This window comes from Zonotrichia albicollis, chromosome 15 (assembly GCF_047830755.1).
Source record: "Zonotrichia albicollis isolate bZonAlb1 chromosome 15, bZonAlb1.hap1, whole genome shotgun sequence".
In the NCBI taxonomy this organism is placed as follows: Eukaryota; Metazoa; Chordata; class Aves; order Passeriformes; family Passerellidae; genus Zonotrichia; species Zonotrichia albicollis.
Genome location: NC_133833.1, coordinates 8,040,343 through 8,057,715, shown reverse-complemented (window position 1 = coordinate 8,057,715; position 17,373 = coordinate 8,040,343). Strand labels below are relative to the sequence as shown.

The window sequence follows — 17,373 nt, the reverse complement described above, 5'->3', positions numbered from 1 at the left end:
TGAGTGAGTAATTCTGTGAGCCAGAGGGAACACCAAATGGTGAGCCACGTTCACAGCCCTGTCAGATGTTTTCAGCTTAAAGATCTGCTCTCCATCACCCACTCCTCCGCACCAAGAGGGACTGACTCAGCTCCTTTGATTTTCACAAGGAACCCAGCAAGAAAAGCTGGACCCCTGTGGGCTGCCAAGACAGCAACAGGGGAGGAGGAGAGGAAACACTGATGGAGGAGCAGCCAGGAGAGAGAGATGATGAAGGGGAGACAGTGGGAGGGCTGACAGGCAGGAGCAGCCCCACTAGAGAGCAGGACATCCACCTGAACAAGAAGGGAAAGATGTCTCTAGGGAAAGAAGAAGTCATGGCAAAAAGAAAGAGGTGCTTGAGGCCAGGGGCACAGAGGAAGCTAAAGGGAGGACGAAGGACATCCCTCCAGTGCTGAAGAGCTGCATTAGGGAAACAAAGAAGGTGGCAGCAAAAGTTCCCTTTACCTGCTCTGCATCTCCGTGAGGGAAGCTCAGCAACCTGATCCCACCGCTCCTCCTCAAAGTCATAGCACTCCACACTGCGAATGGCTTTGGGTGCTTGCCCACCCACCACAATCATCACCTGCAGAGGGAAGAGGAGAGCTAGAAAAACCTCAGACATGACCCTGGGCAGCTGCTCTCTGCCGAGAAAACATCACACAACCCGATCAAGAGCAGCTGCCAAAATGTGCTGAAGGTCAGCTAGAAGCCTCTGCAGGGACACTTATTTCAGGCAATTATATTTCAAGGGGGAAAAATTTCTCTCCAATTGAATGCATGCTAAATTTCTCTCCAATTTAATACATGCTAAATGCCACCCCATTTTACCCTTCCTCACTGTGTCCAAGGTGGGCAACTTGCCCAATTTCCCCTTGAAACACAAAACCTTTTGGCACCACAGCATACCCAAGACTCACTGCAAAAGTATTTTTAAGTGAAGAAGATTCCAGCATAATTTCCACTGGCAGCCCACTGTTTAGTCATTATCTCCATGGTGGTGCTAAAAATAATCAATGCCACTCAGCAAATAAACCGTGACAGCTGCGGTGCCACCTGCGGGGAAGGCGACACTCGGGGAAATCACCACAACTGTCACGACCTGGGGGGTCTGGGCTGCTGAAGGATGTGATTTGTCAGCTTCATTAAGGCTTTTGGCTGCCACAGGTACTGCAGGAAATGCAGGAATTAAACACTGAATTATTTACAGGTAGGGAAGGGCTATGTCAAGGTCAAGGGCAGCCTCAGGAGTTGAAGAACCACTCTGCTGGGTCAGGCTAAGGGTTCATCCAGCCCCAGACTCCACCTACCAGCAACAGCAAGGGGTGGACACTGGTGGGAAAATGAGAAGACCAGAAGATCTGGGCAGTATATAGTGTAGCCCTTCCCAAATCTGCCCTGTCTGCTGCCAGAAGACAAATTCCCCATGGACACGGGTCCCAGGAGCCTGCAGCTCTGCACTCAGGGGTGCCCATGGCTCTGAGCCCCAGCTGGGCACTGCAAACCAACACCCTCACTGGCAGCCAGCCCCCAAAACACCTACAATGGCACGCAGCTGGACCTGCACTTGTTCAGCACACATTTCATTCAACCCTCCATATCCATCAAGAGGGAGGACTGGCTCCCCTTAGCACAGCAAATCAAACATCACCCAAGACAATCTGATTTTTACAAGGCCAAGGAGCTAGAAACAAGATAATGGGGCTTCAAATATAAATAAAGAGTGGTTGGAAAACTGGCTTTAGCCTCTGCAAGGCAACTGGGAGTAGCTGAGGGGATAAGATCGTCACTTGGGTCACTCAGATAACAAACTCAACTCCAAGCAACCTTGCTTTAAAAGTAGAGAGCTAGACAGCAATTTAAAGAATTTGAAGAGCATGGAAATAGTGGCCTGATTGATCTACAAAGATGAGAACATGATATTAAGAACCAAATTAAGTCTAAATTAACAGCCTGACTATAGTTGTGTAACAGTCTCCCATGGAAGTCACAGGGCTCCACGCGATTACAGAATTAAGGGATTCCACAGCAGACAATAATCCCTCATCAGCAGGACCAACAGGCCAGATGAAAGTTTCTCAGTAACAGGATTGCTGAAAGATCATCACCTCCTTCCCTTTCTTCACAGTTCAAAAGAAGGGAGGAGAAACCTGCAGAAGGATTTGGGTTTGTACTCATGTCATGCTATAAAAGATGTTGAGAACCTCTGAACTCACTGATTTGCTGTTGCTTTTATCCTTAACTACTTTAGTCCTTGAACAAGGGCCATGTCAGCCCTCCATGACAGCCCCAAAGCTGTGCTCTACCAACTTCATCTCAGCCACAGCAGGCAGAAAGGACACCGACACACGCTGCCACATGCTGCAAAACCACGACTTCTCAAAGCACAGTCCAGTATCCAAACATCAGAAACAGCACAGATCTCACAGACCATCCCACAAAGCAACCTCGTTATTGTTTGTGCTTGGAAAAATAACACACTGTGCTTTTGATGTCCTGGAATCTCCAATTGCTTACTAGGACCTTCAGTGGCAGTCTGCTGAGAGACTGTGCCACGCTGTGTTTATCTCTGGGGCACACAGAAAAGCTCCTGTGGTCGTTTTTTTTCTTCACTAATAAAGTGGTGCTGGAGCATCCCACGCCTGCAGGATAAACGTGGGGAGTAACAAGGATTATTTATTCACTTGCTGCTTTGAGTCCATTGAAATTCACTTCAGACTTCCTGCCCACGGGGCTGGGTGCTGTTTCCTGCTTTCCTGGCTTCTGATTATGGATACAGGAAAGGAAGAGACACCCACTGTGACCTCCTCAGCAGCACCTCAGGCAGCCCTCCCAGCACTCCAGCAGCCACTTGTGGCTGACAAAACCCTTCAAGAGCAGAGACTCTCCTTCCCCTAAGGGCTTATCTAAGCTTACTCAACTTAATTATGTCTCCTTGCTGGGCACAGGCAGTGCCAGAAGAGGGAGTAAAACACTTCCAAGCACAACCATTGAGTCAGTAAAGAGTAACACAGCAAGTTGTGGATCTCCTGTCAAAGGACTGAAAATGCCACCAGGAACAGGGGTGAGGTGACACCAAGTGACAAGCTCAGCTTACCTTTGGCAAGCTAACGGGGGTCCTTGGCTTTGTCCTGGGATTCTTTATTAGTTGCCTTTGATCCAGAGGAAGCAAATGATATTTCATGGCTTCAATAAGGAAGTCTTTACAGGTGTTGTTATTCTTGATTAAAGCTTCTTCTTCGACTGTCTGAGAACATGCACACACAACAAAGATCATTTACACTGGCACAGGTCACAGGGAGCTTCATGGAAAGCTCATGTAACCTGGAATTTCCCTTCAAATGCACCAACATTAAAAAAAAATCAGGAGACAAATACAGATTTCCAGCTCCTGCCAAAGAAGCACATGCAGTAATGTCCAAGTTTCTCACTTTTTCCCAAGATCACTCACAAGAAGTGAGTATTTTATCACCCTCTGCCAAACACTTGATGCACTTGACTCACCAGGAGTCTGGATACAAAGTGATTTCTTTTATCTGAGTCAGAATTTTTAAGGAGAAGCAGTATCTTTTATTCCATTAGAAGATACAGATGAAAGAAAAGCAAAACCATGATGGGTTCATCTTGTGAATACCGATTTTATACCAATTGTATTGATTTTTTTCAGATGTATGATAAAAGCATCATAGTCAAAGAGCCCAAATGCCAACCCCTTCTTTGGGAATTCTCAGCTCATTATGTAGGCCCAGATGCCAGGAATTCATTTATAAAGAACAATCTCCAAGTCAGACTGAGTCAGAGAGTGCCTCCCCTGCCAGCCACACAGACCCATATGCATGCACAGCACACGTCTCAAACCAAAATTATCACACATTATGTGTTTCCATTATGATGTTTTGCCTGTGCATGACAGAAAAAAGCTGCACGAGCTTGTAACACCACCACTTCAGTATTTTCAGGGTGAAAAATCACAAGATATTCACTTATCAATGTTTCCCCTAGAGGGACAGCAGCTCTGCTCTCAGCATTGGCAGAGCACGGGTCCCATTTTCAAGAAGGTTTCTGAAGCACACATTGATTTCAGAGTCCACTCAGGTGTTAGCTTTTATTCTTCTGTTTACAGACTCAGCAACAGACCAAATTATCCATCTCAGACACAAACAGCCCAGCCACTGACTAAGGACAGCCAGCAGCTTAAGTGCAGGCATTGATGCCTTCTTTGCAGACTGACCTGTACCAGGTAATCCCTGGGCAAAAGGGGCAGGCGAACGTGCTCCATCAGCTTAGCCATGTGCTCCAAGCGAGATTCCTTCTCATAATTGATCCAAGAGATAACTGCTTCAAACACCTACACAGATAAATACAATTAAATGGGGAAGAGACAAATTCCTTGCAGAGTCACCCACCCATAATCAGCAGCATAGTGATTTTAGAGCATCAGAGGAAGGGGGGGAAAAGATCTCTATCAAACAGATGAAAAAGCTGTGGCTGCACAGAGCACAAGCAGCACTGCAGCAAAGAGCTGAGCTGACCATGCATGTTAACAAGCAGCCTCACATCTAGATGTGCTGTATCACTCCCAGAGCTAAGTGCATGTCCAGAACAATCATATACCTCTTGGACATGAGCACTGGAAGGCAGCCAGGAAACTTAATGAGCCTGCTGACATTTGCACTGGACATTATTCATGAAATCAGCCACAACAATTACTCCTGATAACAGAGATCTCCCTCCTCCAGGAGCCTGGCCACACAGTAAAGTCACTACACTCATATTTAATCACTGCAGCAGTTCCACCAGCCCCCAGAAAGCAAAAAGTCTTGAGGACAAGTTCCCCACACACACACAGGGCAAGCCCTGCCTGCAGCCACGGGGCCTCTGCACTGCCTGCATTTCACTGCTAAAAATACTCAGATATTCCAGCTGGGGAACAAGGGCACACTGGGCTTCTGGTCTCAACCAAAATCTAGTTTTACTTCCAGATCCAGCTGGTTGAGATAAGCATCCAGAGCTGGAGCCCGTGACAAAGTGCTCACAAACAGCCCCATGGGCAGAGCCCTGGCCCAGAAGAAGCCTCCTCTGTGGGCTCCTGGATGAATATGCATGTGCTTATGTAACTGGGAGCCTCTCTCACAAAAGAAAGGCCTAAAAATGTCACCAGTAGTGGGAAAGGCTTCCTGAAACAGCCAGCAAGGCAGGAAGAGGGGCTGATGCAGTCTCGGATGCTGCACAGCAGGATCTGGATCACTGCAGTGGAGCTTCCCCACAGAGATAGAATTAAATTCTGACACATAAGCCACTCCCACTGCCCAGTCACTCGGGGGCTGAGCAGAGATCCCATCTGTCCATGCTTCCCCCAAAGGCATCCCTGGCCCTTCCTCCAGCGTGCCAGGCAAGCACCCTTGGTTTCAGCTTCCTTCCAGGGTCACCAAATGGTCAGGCCAATTTGCACAGATAATTATTTCTTTCTTTCCATCCCGCCCATCACTCCCCAAGAGACCATTTTGTTTGGTCCAAGGTCACTAATTTGACAAAATCAACCAAAAATGAGGGCACCATCTTTCAGTCCCCAATTGTTGCTGGTAAATGTACTTGCAGGGGGCCTTGGCAGACACATCCTGCCATGAAGGAGATGCAGAGCAGAAAGGGGTTTCTTCCTCTTAGGCTAAACTATATACTTTTAAAATGCAGTAAAGCACCAGTCTCATTTCCTGTGCCAACAAAGTTCCTGCTGAACTGCTTGGAATTCAGGACACTGCAATGAGGATTTAAGCAACCCAACAGGGAGTGGTGTAATCAAACCACAGCAAATGCTGAGGAGAATAAATACTGCAGAGACTTTAAGTATTTTAAAATTAAAATAAATAAGCAAACAAACATTTCAACTTTGGCTATGAGGCCTTTAAAGTAGAAACTGGGTTGTTGTGAGATTTTTTTTAATTGCAAATGAAGGTGGAAGGAGGATAAAGCAAATGTTTAGCCGACAAACAGGCTTTTCATTAACCTCTTCTGCACAAAGAGATTGTGCAGAAAGTTCTGAGCTGCAGAATGGGTTACAAGGCTGAGGCATACCCAGCTACAGGTCAGGAGGACAGTGAGCAAGTGTAAAGGAAGGTGAGGCAAAGGTGCACTAGGAATGTGCACCGGGAATGTGCACCAGGAATAAGCTGCTTCCTCGGTGCTGGCGTCCACTCCTGAGTCAGGCAAGCACTGATGCTTCCCTGCTGTGCCTACTCTAAAAATAACTATTAAAAAAAAAAAAAAAATCAGATTCTGGCACCTTCTGTTGGCTCTGATTCCTAATTTCAGAGAAGGGGAAAAGGCTTTAATCCAAGACAGCAATATCTCTATTTAAAGGCCACATCTGTTTGCAGTCCTGCCGTGCCCGCTGCAGACCCCGAGCAGCTGCTGCCGCTCCCCCGGGACCCTGCAGCCATGCAGGACCTGCTGCCAGGCTGGGATGGGCACAGCAGCTGCCCACACAGCTTGATTTAGAGCTCAGGCACGGGCTGAAGTGGCAGCTGGCACCTGCCTGGCTGCAGGAGCAGTCCCAAGCTAGGGAGAAGTAAATTTCCCACTCTGTGGAGGAGAAGGGTAAAAGCCTGGAATATCCCCTCTCTGCATGCTGCCTAAGGAAAGAGCAAACCCAGATGTTTTCCCAGTCTCTTCAGCCAAAAATCCATTTGTTAGAGACTTCCAAGAGTGAGGGCCAAACCTTGCATCAGCTTCTGCTGCATGTCAGCAGCATGAGGCAATGAATCAATTACCAGACTCAGCGTAGAATCCCACAATCCAAAAAATCCCAACCCTCTAAAAAATTTCTTTAGCCACTGTTCTGAGTTGGCAGTAGACCATTCTCAAGTCTCTCCCCTACATCTTTAGTAAATAACAAGTAATTATTATTTTTACATGGTTTTTAGCTTGCAAACAGTAAAATGAGCCAATTAGGTCAGGTACAGAAAACATTAATAAAACTGTCTTCCAGGCACTGAACTGGCTACAGCAAAAAGAGCAAGCAGGGACAGCAAGTCTCTGCCCTTTTCTTAAAAGGCTTGTGTAACTCCAGAGGTTGGTACAACAAGAAGAGAAAGGAGATGAGTGATGAGAAAATGCTGTCACCACTTGACAATTAAAATAGATTTCTGTGCTAGCAGAGAATTTTTGTCCGTCTGATGGCCTAGGGGTATAAATGAACCAAAATTGGTGAAGATAAGGATATATTTTATTAAGCCAATTGGTATTAGTTGTGGGGTGGTAGAGGAAGGGGAGAACACACAAATTCCTGAGGCATTCCAAGGGCAATTCTCCCTCCCTGATCCTGGCAGGACTTGGATCCAACACTTCCCAGTGATCCAGGGATGGCAATGCTCTGGTATGAGACACAACAAGGAGAGGAACGAGAAAACTCCTTGTGAAATCTGGCTGTGACAATTAAGCTGCCAGATTTCTGAAATATTTTGCACATGCATACATATTTGTATGCATAGACTGGTATCCGCACATACAGACTTTTTTTATAATATATAACTGAAACATTAGCAGATAGGAAGAATAAAAGTGAGGAAAATGGCTTGTCTGTCATGAAGTTAACATGAAACAGCAGCCTCCAAGTCTGTCCTCAATTTCGAGCACTTCTTTGAACTCCAGCACATTTCATGTTTATGTTCCATTCTCATTTTCTGCCTCTCTCCTGTTTTTCAGGTCTGTTGTTTTGAACGTGCAGCTTATGCTTACATTTCCTTCCACTGCCTTGCATTCTCAACAATCTTTTCTTTTACAAGTTCTTTTGCAGTCAGCTAAAGAAATACTGGGTTTGATTGTGTAAAGCTCAGATGAGGGAAGGAGCATTTTGATTCCCCTGGGCTCAAGGCCAATAAAAGCTTTTGAACAATGCTGCACAGGACTGGAAAAAATTGGTTACTAAACTTGCACTTCCCTTTGCAGGCTGCTTGGCTCAGGCAGAGGGATTGGGCTGTGAGTTTGTGCCATTTGCTGTTTCCCTTGCTGGCCCTGCCCCAGGGGCACCTGGCAGCCCACGCCTCTGGAGCCTCTGGGTTTGCTGGCTCAGGATCAGCAGGGAGCACCCCTGAGGCCACAGCTCACATGGAACAGGATTTCTGGAGAGTTTTACAGCCCCTCTGGGCCCAAGCACTTGTGTGTCTGCAGCCCAGAGGGGCTGAGCAGGAGAAGAGCACACATGAGGAGGTGCAGCATCACCACACCCAGCTCCAGCATCAGCCCACACAAATGCAGGCATCCATTAGAGCCCTCAAATTACAAACCACACAACCCTCAAGCTCTTCTGTAGCCTCTCACGAGTGACCATTTACATTTAGGAACATGGTTTAGTGGTGGACCTGGCAGTGCTGCGTTAGTGGTTGGACTCAATGATCTCAAATGTCTTTCCCAACCTTACTGATTCTGTGACTTTACAATCTCCCCACAGTGACCATTTGGAGATGAGCTGAAGGACTGGAGGCACGTGCCTGTCCCCAGAACCTGCAGCAGGCCACACAAGACACTCAGACCAGAGAATGGGGCTGAGCTCACCAAGCACCACAAGCACTGCTCACCCTCCTCCCCAGGAGCCCAGACTACACAAGATGTGCTGAATGTTTCAGCCACAAAAACAGTATCAACCACTGCCTTTCTCCCCTTTCTTAATAAAAACACTGAAGATACTAGAAAAATATTTCCTTCCTTCCTTTTGGTTCTGGGCTTCCTTTTGTTTTTCTAGCCAACATGTAACAGAAGCCAATATTCCTCCCCTGCCTAATGAAATTCACTTTTTTTTTTTTTTAAGGTTTTACAGCAGGTATTAAATGCTTTACACAACAGCATATGGGAGTTTCCTAGTTTTCCAGAGAAGGAAAGTAGTTGGTTCTGAGCCCCAGGGCTTTTAGCTTGATATGGATCTGAGAGTCATAACTTCCTGCAAGAACAACCAAGTGAAGGTCATTTTTATGTGCTTTTAGGATTCACATTATTTTCATTTTCCTTTCCACATGATCTCTTTTGGAGAATGACCCCAAAGGAGCATATCATGATAACAGTTCCTGGTGTAAGATCTAGAAACATTCCAGCATTCTTACATTCACTCTTGCTATACAATTTACTGTACCTTTTCTTCAGAGGAGACTGTGAGCTTGTCACTTGATATTAAACTGCAAACCTGGTCCAGACTAAGGCTAAGAAATTCTTCTCCTAGCATGACCTCAGGGAAGTGCTGCTCTGTTCAACAAACGAAAAGGGGGAACACAAAATTATAATGAAATGCAAGTTTTCAGTCAGTGGCAGGAGCATTCAGACCCACAGCAGCTGGGAGTGCAGCCCAGACACAAACCAGCCCCAGAGCAGCATAGAGAAACCTGATGTAATTCCAAGCAGCACCAGCCCCATGAAATACTTTCATAAATGCTGCTAAACTTTCTGAAAAGCCACTGAGAATATTCCAGGGGCAGATACAGTTAGAAGTGGCAATTGAGACAAGGGCCAATGTCCAAAGCAGTGAATAACCTGGGCACCACAGCATCCTCCTTCCCAGTAGTTTTCCCCTTTCCACTTAATTGTACAAATTTCTATTTCTCCCTTTTTTACCTCCAGATCCCTCCATACTGTAACTCTGGGAGCCACTTGAAAACAAAAAGCATGAATATAACCCAAAACTGAAAGAATTATGACTGAGCATCATCAAATCTGTCAAGTTTTGATATCTAGCCAAAAGGCACACAAAATAATCACTTCCTAAAAAATAATTTCTAGGTCAAATATGTCATTAGCCAGCTGCAGCAATTTTAGTTTTGCAAGAATTTCTTACATATACTGCCAATTTAATCTCACCTGTCACTTGCTAAGCCCCATTTATCTTTGGGTGAATTACAGAAACATGAATCTCAGACACTTTATCTGAAGCAGCTTCTTTCAAGTTCTAATTCTGTAGCTTTGAGAAGCTCAGACTCCTGTATCCAAAAAGCTCTCTCTGCAGCAAGATCTGCCTCGAGTTCTCACATCTGCAAAGTGCTTTGCCTGACAAAAAGCAGCACCACAGGGACATGAGCTGGCATAACTTGCAGAGAGGAGTTTTTTGGAGCCCCCCTCACCAAAGCAGCTGCTGCAGAGTTGGACTCTGGGCTTGGACTCCCCAATCACAGACCCTCCTTGCTCTACTGAGAAACAAAACCCCACAGCTAAGGCAAAGGCTCTGATTAAAAATAGCAGCATGTGGATAAAATTTAATACTGGAAATATACATATGATCTAATGAACTCTTTAGGCCCTAAATATTTAAGAGGCAGGAACCACTCCCCACACAATAAGCTGGATGCACTCTGACTTCTGGGCTAAATCTGATATTCATTCATTCTGGACTTGCATCTGGCAGCAGAAAGGTATTTGATCTCTCATTATTAGTTGGAAGCAAGGAAGAATATTTCCTGATTTTAATAAAGGAACTGGTGCCTGCATCAAGAAGGCTCCTTCACCTAGTAAAGTTATCCATTGGCCAGAACTGAGCATTTCTCAAGTAACTGAGCTCATGAATGCATGGACTCTTGAGTTTGGGGACTTCTGTCTTGGTTTAAGGCTGTTACATAAACAACATAGTGAAAAGAATTTTAATGGCATTTTTATTAATGGAGTTCCATTACCATTACATGGGCTGCTGTACTAACTGGGACCTATGAAGGCCAATAAAACAACAAAGCAGACCTTCTAATTGCCAAACAACCAAATAAATATACAGTGAATGCACTGCTTGTTGGGTTAAAGATTAAACAGGGCCTGGAAACAAGGATAATGAGATATTACAAGCAAGCTTTTATACAATTAACCATTCCTTCCAGGGTACCTTTTTCTCCAGGGGATAATACAGCCAGAGCAGCTGAAAAGGTTTTAGTTTTATTTGCAGGAGAATAGGGGAGGACTCAGTGGATACATTTTTATTCCACTGAGCCTACTTAGGGTCCAATTAAGGGCAAAACTGTTAAAAAGGAAAACGCTGCAGGACAGAGCAGGTGCTCTGGGAAAGAGCAGGTGTATGTGTCCCTATGCAAATCATCAGAAAACAGAAAAACAAACTGGGAGAAAACTATCAGCTTCTCCCAAGCAGAGGTCAAGGGCAACTCTGCTGGAGGAGACTGGAAAGTGCTGGATAAATCAGAGCTTGGGGCTGGCTGAAAAAAGCTTTACATTTAAGATGTAGAGGAGAAATGCTGAAAGCCATTGCCTGCACCTGCTTATTGCAACCAAACACATCCACTCCCAGAGAAACATGAGCCTATCTGTGCTCCCTTGGGGTAAGGGGCCATTGCTGCACAGATCAGAGCCTCAGGCTGCACGGCAATTTCAGCTGAGTGCTCCAGCGCTCACCCCAGGATTCATCTTTGCCCAGTGCTGTTTATTCCCACAATGGAAACACCCAGCAGTGCCTGCTGCTCTCCCAGGGCAGGGAACCAGCACCAACACTGAGCTGTCCAACAGGCACACCAAGGGCTTGCTAGCACCACACTCAGGAACTGTTTTGTGAGCTGAGATCCAGAGGAACAACCTTTTTACCTCCTCAACTCCTCCTTTTTTACCTCCCCTGCGACCAAACCGCATTTCACAACTCGCAGCACCACTGAACTAAACAAATCATTCCCTTCCTGTTCCAACACCAGAAATGTGAAGGGCCCAAGCAGGACATGCTGAACCCCAAGCTGCAGTGCCTGGGGCAGGCTGAGCTGCACAGACCCCCTCTCTCTCCCCCGTGTGCCCTGACCTGCGTAGGCGTTGGCCTGCTGCAGCAGCTCGCTGCAGGCGTGCACGTCGGCAAAGGCGCGGATGCCAAGGCAGTTGGTGGGGTGCAGCTGGGACTGCAGGAAGTCACAGCAGTTCTTTCTGACGTCCATCAGTTGCAGTAAACTGGCAGCTGGCAGCAAAACCTGCGAAGGCACGGGAGGGGAATGAAAGTGAGTAGTGAGGAGTGGTTCACAGCTTGCACAGATCGGAGGCAATTCCCTTCCAGACAGGGACACATCCCTGTGGGGTAATCAGAGGGAAGGTTCAAGTCTTGGCTCTACCCATATGCAGAAGATCCCTGTTCATGCTCTGAGACATGAAAACAGCTATCCCACACTGGGCTATAAGTGGAACTCTTCTCACAACTTCTCCCAGCTTCTCCCCACAAGACCTCAAGGCAAAGTGAGGACAAGGTAGAAGCAACCGCAGATGCTCCTGAATGGCTGGCTTTGCTGCAGGTAGGTCCTGCACAAAGATTTATTTTTTTTTTCACTCAAAGGGCTTTATATTATTTATAAGCCAGATTTTTATTATTTATTGCCACCAGATTCAAAGCCCATAGCAGCCAAGCAGTCCTCAAAATCCTGGACTTGGTTACTTCCAACAAAAGCTTATTGGCTTGTGAGGAGGGTGCCCAAGCACCCTTGTAAGAGAGGGGTTTCCCAGAAGCTCAAGCAGGTTTTGGTGACAGCAAGGTTCTTGGAAAAGACAGGTCCAACTATTCAAATCAGCAGCTCTCATTTGCACTTACACAAAATGCTGGGGACACTTGTGGATCATGGCTGCATCTGAAAATGAGGCACTGCTTTGTACCTCCAAAACTAAGCACAGAAAAAGGAGACAGAAATGGATGATGAATGTGACATCTACTGGGAAAAAAAACACTTTTGAGGCCAGTGAGAAGGACAGGAAGTAGAAAACAAAATCCATTAGGACATTACAGCCCGTGACATCAGCTACTTCCTTTCTTATGTCCAACAGCAACTGCAGACGTGTCTTACTCCAGCTCTTCCATAGCTCTGGCTGCCTCACACATGTCCTTCCAACTGGGCATCTGTGCTCACCATCTGAGCACACATTTCCGGACAGTTATTACCAACTCACAAAAAATAAAGCAGCTGTTAAACAAAGCAAATAGGTTAACAGCATTCACCTCCCTGGATCCTGATGGCAGCAAAGGGATAAAGATGTTCCTTCCCTGTCCCTGCCACCACAGCCCCATTTCACACCAGGGCAGGACACTCACAGCCTGCTCCAGGTCTTTCTAAGCAACTGCTGTGTTCACTCCAGCCCAGCTGTACAGGCTGACTGCTGCCAAGCAGCCACCCCAGCAGGCAACAATAAAGAGAAAAGTCAATTAACCCAGGAGCTTGTTTTGGCCCAAGCCTCTTGATGCCAGGAGCAGATTAGTTTGTGGCTTTGATTAAGTCAAGATAGCAATGCTCTAGGATTTTGAAACCTGGCTGTGAAGCACTTTCTTTCTAGCTGAACCATTCATTTAGCATTCAATCTAGCATTCATTTCTGAGCACCTGAGCTACATAAAGGCTTTGGGTAGCCCAGTCAGCCTCCATGCAAGCCATCTCTGGGTATAGACCAGCCAGAGCCTCCTCTGTGCACCCCCATCCATCCAGGCTGCATCCCTGCCAGTCCAGGTGGGCTCACCACCATCCCCACACACACCAGCCCCTGGACAAGCCAGTGCTGCTGCCATGGCCTGTGCTGGCTCGAGAAGCAGTGCAGAAGGAGCCTGACTTCAGGAAAGGGGCACTGTCATACAGCACTTCTCAGAAACAGGATATAAAAAGCCTATCAAGAAATGAGGAGATTTTTCTCTTTCTTACTTCCCAGCTGAACGTCTCAACACTCATCTTGTTTTTACCAGGGAAGGCAAAAAGCAAGCAAAGGATTTCCGTGAGAACAAAGTCTGTTTCCTTTAGAAATAACAAGAGGAAATGCCCTGCCTAAACATGCAGCAGGACCAAACTGCAACCCCATTAATATTCAGGCAAGTCACTCACATGGGTCTGGATCTGGCTCTTAATATTTGCATTCAACAGTCATGACCAATTTTGTGAGAGCTGGCTTCTCTACCAGATCTGCCTCCAAATCAAAACCCACTCATTTTTTGAAACTATACCAAAATTATCAGCTATCACTACTAAGACTGACTGCTTTGCCTAATTTATGTCCAGAGCTTCATCTATGGGTGTGTGTCTAGAGATATTTTTATATATTTATATATACATATAACATCTAGTTCACCAGCTGTGCTCTGCAGAATACACACAAATTTCAAGTTTCACACAACATTGCCTGGGCAATTACTTCCAGAGACCTTTGATGTCTCTAAACTAGAAACATCTTTCAGTCAAAAGTGCTCTGTATATATAAGGTTCATTCATTAATGCTGGACTGCAGAGGCTGAGGTTAATTCCCTACTGTGACAGAGCCCTACAGGTAGCCTTGGCCAAAAGTTAACTTAACTTACATCATTCCTGCTCTGCCAAACTGAGAAAGGAGCATTTCCCCCAGGCAGGGGATGTATTAAAGCTCATAAGCAGCTTTGACAATTTGATCAAATTGGAAGCCAAATAAAAGTGCTGGCTGTAAGCCTCAGCTGCACATCCAGGGCCACAGCTGGGACTGCACATCTGCCCAAACAGGGAGACAGCTCCCAGGCACCTGCCCAGAGAGACAAATGGACTTTGTGCTTGCAAGGCAGGTAAAATGCTCAGTTTTAAACAAGCTGCTCTGAACAGCACAAATAGTGGAGATAAAATGGCATTAGCTTAATGTGGCTTCTGAGTGCAAGGGTGGCAATCAGGCTTTATTACAGCCCAGCTGCTCCCAGGCAGCACATCAGAGCTGATCACTGTGCTTCCACTTAAATGCTCCACCTGAGGTGAAATAGCCCAGACAGAGGAAGGTGTGACAGCATCAGGGAGCCAAGAAACCTTGTCAGGAGCAGGAGATGGACAAAGGATGTAGAGATGAGAGAGAAAACAGAGGAACAACAGGCAACCTCCCTCCTGAGGTGCCTTCTCCAACTTCAGACACACCATGCCTTGGTTAAACAGTGAAATAAAAAAGTGAAGACATGCATCAGGCACAACACAGTGCTCTGGTGCCACATCCACAAGTTTCTCCTCAGCTTTCTATAAGGCTGAGCCAATTTAAAGTCTTCCTATGGGTTTAAGGAAGGGCTCCCAGCCCAGAGGAGTCAGCCCTGCAATGGCCCAGGGACCCTGCACCCCAGGGAGATGCACACACAGCAAGGAGCTTTGGCTCCAGGGAGGAACAGCCCTGATTTATTGCCGAAAGGTGCTCTGCCCCACCCTGGGCTTGCACCTACTACAGCTGCAGCTTTGGGACTGAATAGGGGGAAGAGAGATGGACTGACCCATTATAAACCCTTTATCATCAAAACTGCCCTTGCCAGAGAACTCTCTTTCCTTGCTGTGAACTCATAAGGGAAAGCAGAGGTGCAGAAGCACTTCTGAAACAGAAATATTGCAGCTCCTAGCAAATCTTTTTTCCTCTTTTCTTGAGACATTTTTTATGACAATTACTATGCCTGCAAAGCTGACAGGTTCAATATCTACTTCCTCCAGACAGCTGATTTCAGATTTGCTCTCTGTGTGAGCCATATCTCAAACTGTGGCAGTGCACAAGGACACCTCACATGTGGTCCACACCACATCATTCCTAACAACTTAATTGTGAAACCAGGTTAATCAGGACTTTTTCCAGGGAATCATTACAACCTCAATGATAATGACTTTCTTAATCAGGAGGGTAATTCTCAGGCTGCCTGCCAGTAATGAGGTGTCATAGGTAAGGCTGGTTGGGGCACACTGAGGAGTGAACACACTAAGATATTCACTGTCCAGAGCCAGAGGTGCAAATGTATTCCCAGGACTGCCTAGGACAGGGAGGAGCCTGCTCCCAAATCTCTTCATTCAGCTCTGCTCAAGCACACCATGCAGAGCTTCTCCATCACTGAGCTGGCAGGCTTGATATGAGCGTTGGAAAGCAGGCAGCAATGTAACCACTTCCACTGCAAAATCAAGATCTAGTTGAAAAATTCAGGTAATTAATGTGTTAAAATCACCAGCTACCCCACACATGTAGGGAGCAGCCGACCCTGTGCTCTGATGTGTGTTTATGATTTCCACTGAGATCAGCCCAGGAACCTGAGCATCTTTGAATTTCCCTGAGACTCTCACTTTAGTTTTCCTTTTTTCTTCACAGAAACTGCATGACACAACTTCCTTCTAAATAAATGTATCACACTCCATCTTGAAATGAATGAGGTCTTTATATCATTCATATCAAAATTTACAACCAACCTTGATGTGGGATGCAACAGAGGAGGAACAACAGAAGGCAGCAGGTGTAGAAATCCCAGGATGGATTTTCCTGAAACTACAACACGACTGCAATGAAGACAGAAATTCTCTCTCTGCTCCATGCCTTCCAAACAAGTGGGAGGCTTAATCCCAAATACATGTTCACAGGTAAAACTTCTCTATCATCCATCAGCCCTGAGCCCTCCTACTGCTGCACCTTTACTGCCCTGAAATCCCACTGCAAGAATGAAGCTCCAATAGATAAAGCACATTGCATTTGCTAGGGTAATTCTCACCCATGTAGAGAGTATTCCCTCCACATGGGCTCAGGATGAGCTAAAAATCCCCTTTGCCTGCACATTTGGGACATAATCTGAGAAGGAATTAGATGGCCACCCCCAGGAACTCACTACATAGATGATGACTGGAACTGGCCACACAGGCTTGGCCCCTGGTACACATATCCATCCTTCCATAAAAAACAAAACAAAAGACACTGTGTCGTTCCATTGCACAATAGCTACAGAAATACGTGCTTAGAAAAACTGTCTCACTTCCTGAGCCCATACCATGCCTATAAAAGCAAAAAAAAAAAAAAAAAAAAAACCAAAATAACAGGTTTCCATTAGGAAAGAAACAACAAAAGAGGTTGTTAAAAGGCTTCTTGTTGTGAAGGGCTGGGCACTGCTCAGCATTCAAACAAGCCTAGGAACATTCATTCTGCACTCCATGCTACCTTTGCTGTTCATCATTTTCTCATTTCTATCCTGCTCTCATCTTATTTTCTCACTGCAAAGGCAGTGTCTTTTCATTTGTTCACAAGTTTTGATACCTTGGCTGCATCTGCTCAGTCAATGCCATTGAGCAAATTTTTTGTCTTTTCATAATTTCTATAATGACATCACCTGGCACCTGTACCCAGAAATTGCTTCTTCCAGCTACTGAGAAAGTCTGAAGAACTGCTTTAAAAAAGCATCCTTGCCCAGCTACAGATTCAGAACATGTGACAGGGAAACAGGAGAGCTCAGGAGATACCTGCTGGGAAAAGAGAAATTCTCACTGTGCCCAAGCAGGGCTGCAAAGAAACATTGCTGAAACAGCACAGAGAGACACTGCTGAAGTGTCCTTCCAGATGGATGGATGGATGGAGGGATGGATGGATGGAGGGATGGATGACCCAAAGCTGTGCAGCAGGAGTACGTGGTGATGCAAGGGACTAACCTACT

At 46.1% G+C, this 17,373-nt stretch overlaps 1 protein-coding gene across 4 annotated transcripts in view; it reads right to left on the bottom strand.

The window, feature by feature from the left end:
- The window catches only part of KLHL3 (kelch like family member 3), a 68,021-nt gene that overhangs the window by 9,600 nt on the left and 41,048 nt on the right, over positions 1–17,373 (bottom strand). For all 4 annotated transcript variants that reach the window (XM_074552147.1, XM_074552148.1, XM_074552149.1 and 1 more), the window contains 5 exons: positions 11,777–11,939; positions 9,140–9,249; positions 4,250–4,366; positions 3,116–3,265; positions 487–604 (listed from right to left, as the gene is read on the bottom strand). In XM_074552147.1, the coding sequence (XP_074408248.1) occupies positions 487–604; positions 3,116–3,265; positions 4,250–4,366; positions 9,140–9,249; positions 11,777–11,939 (658 nt within the window). The remainder of the gene's footprint in view (positions 1–486; positions 605–3,115; positions 3,266–4,249; positions 4,367–9,139; positions 9,250–11,776; positions 11,940–17,373) is intronic.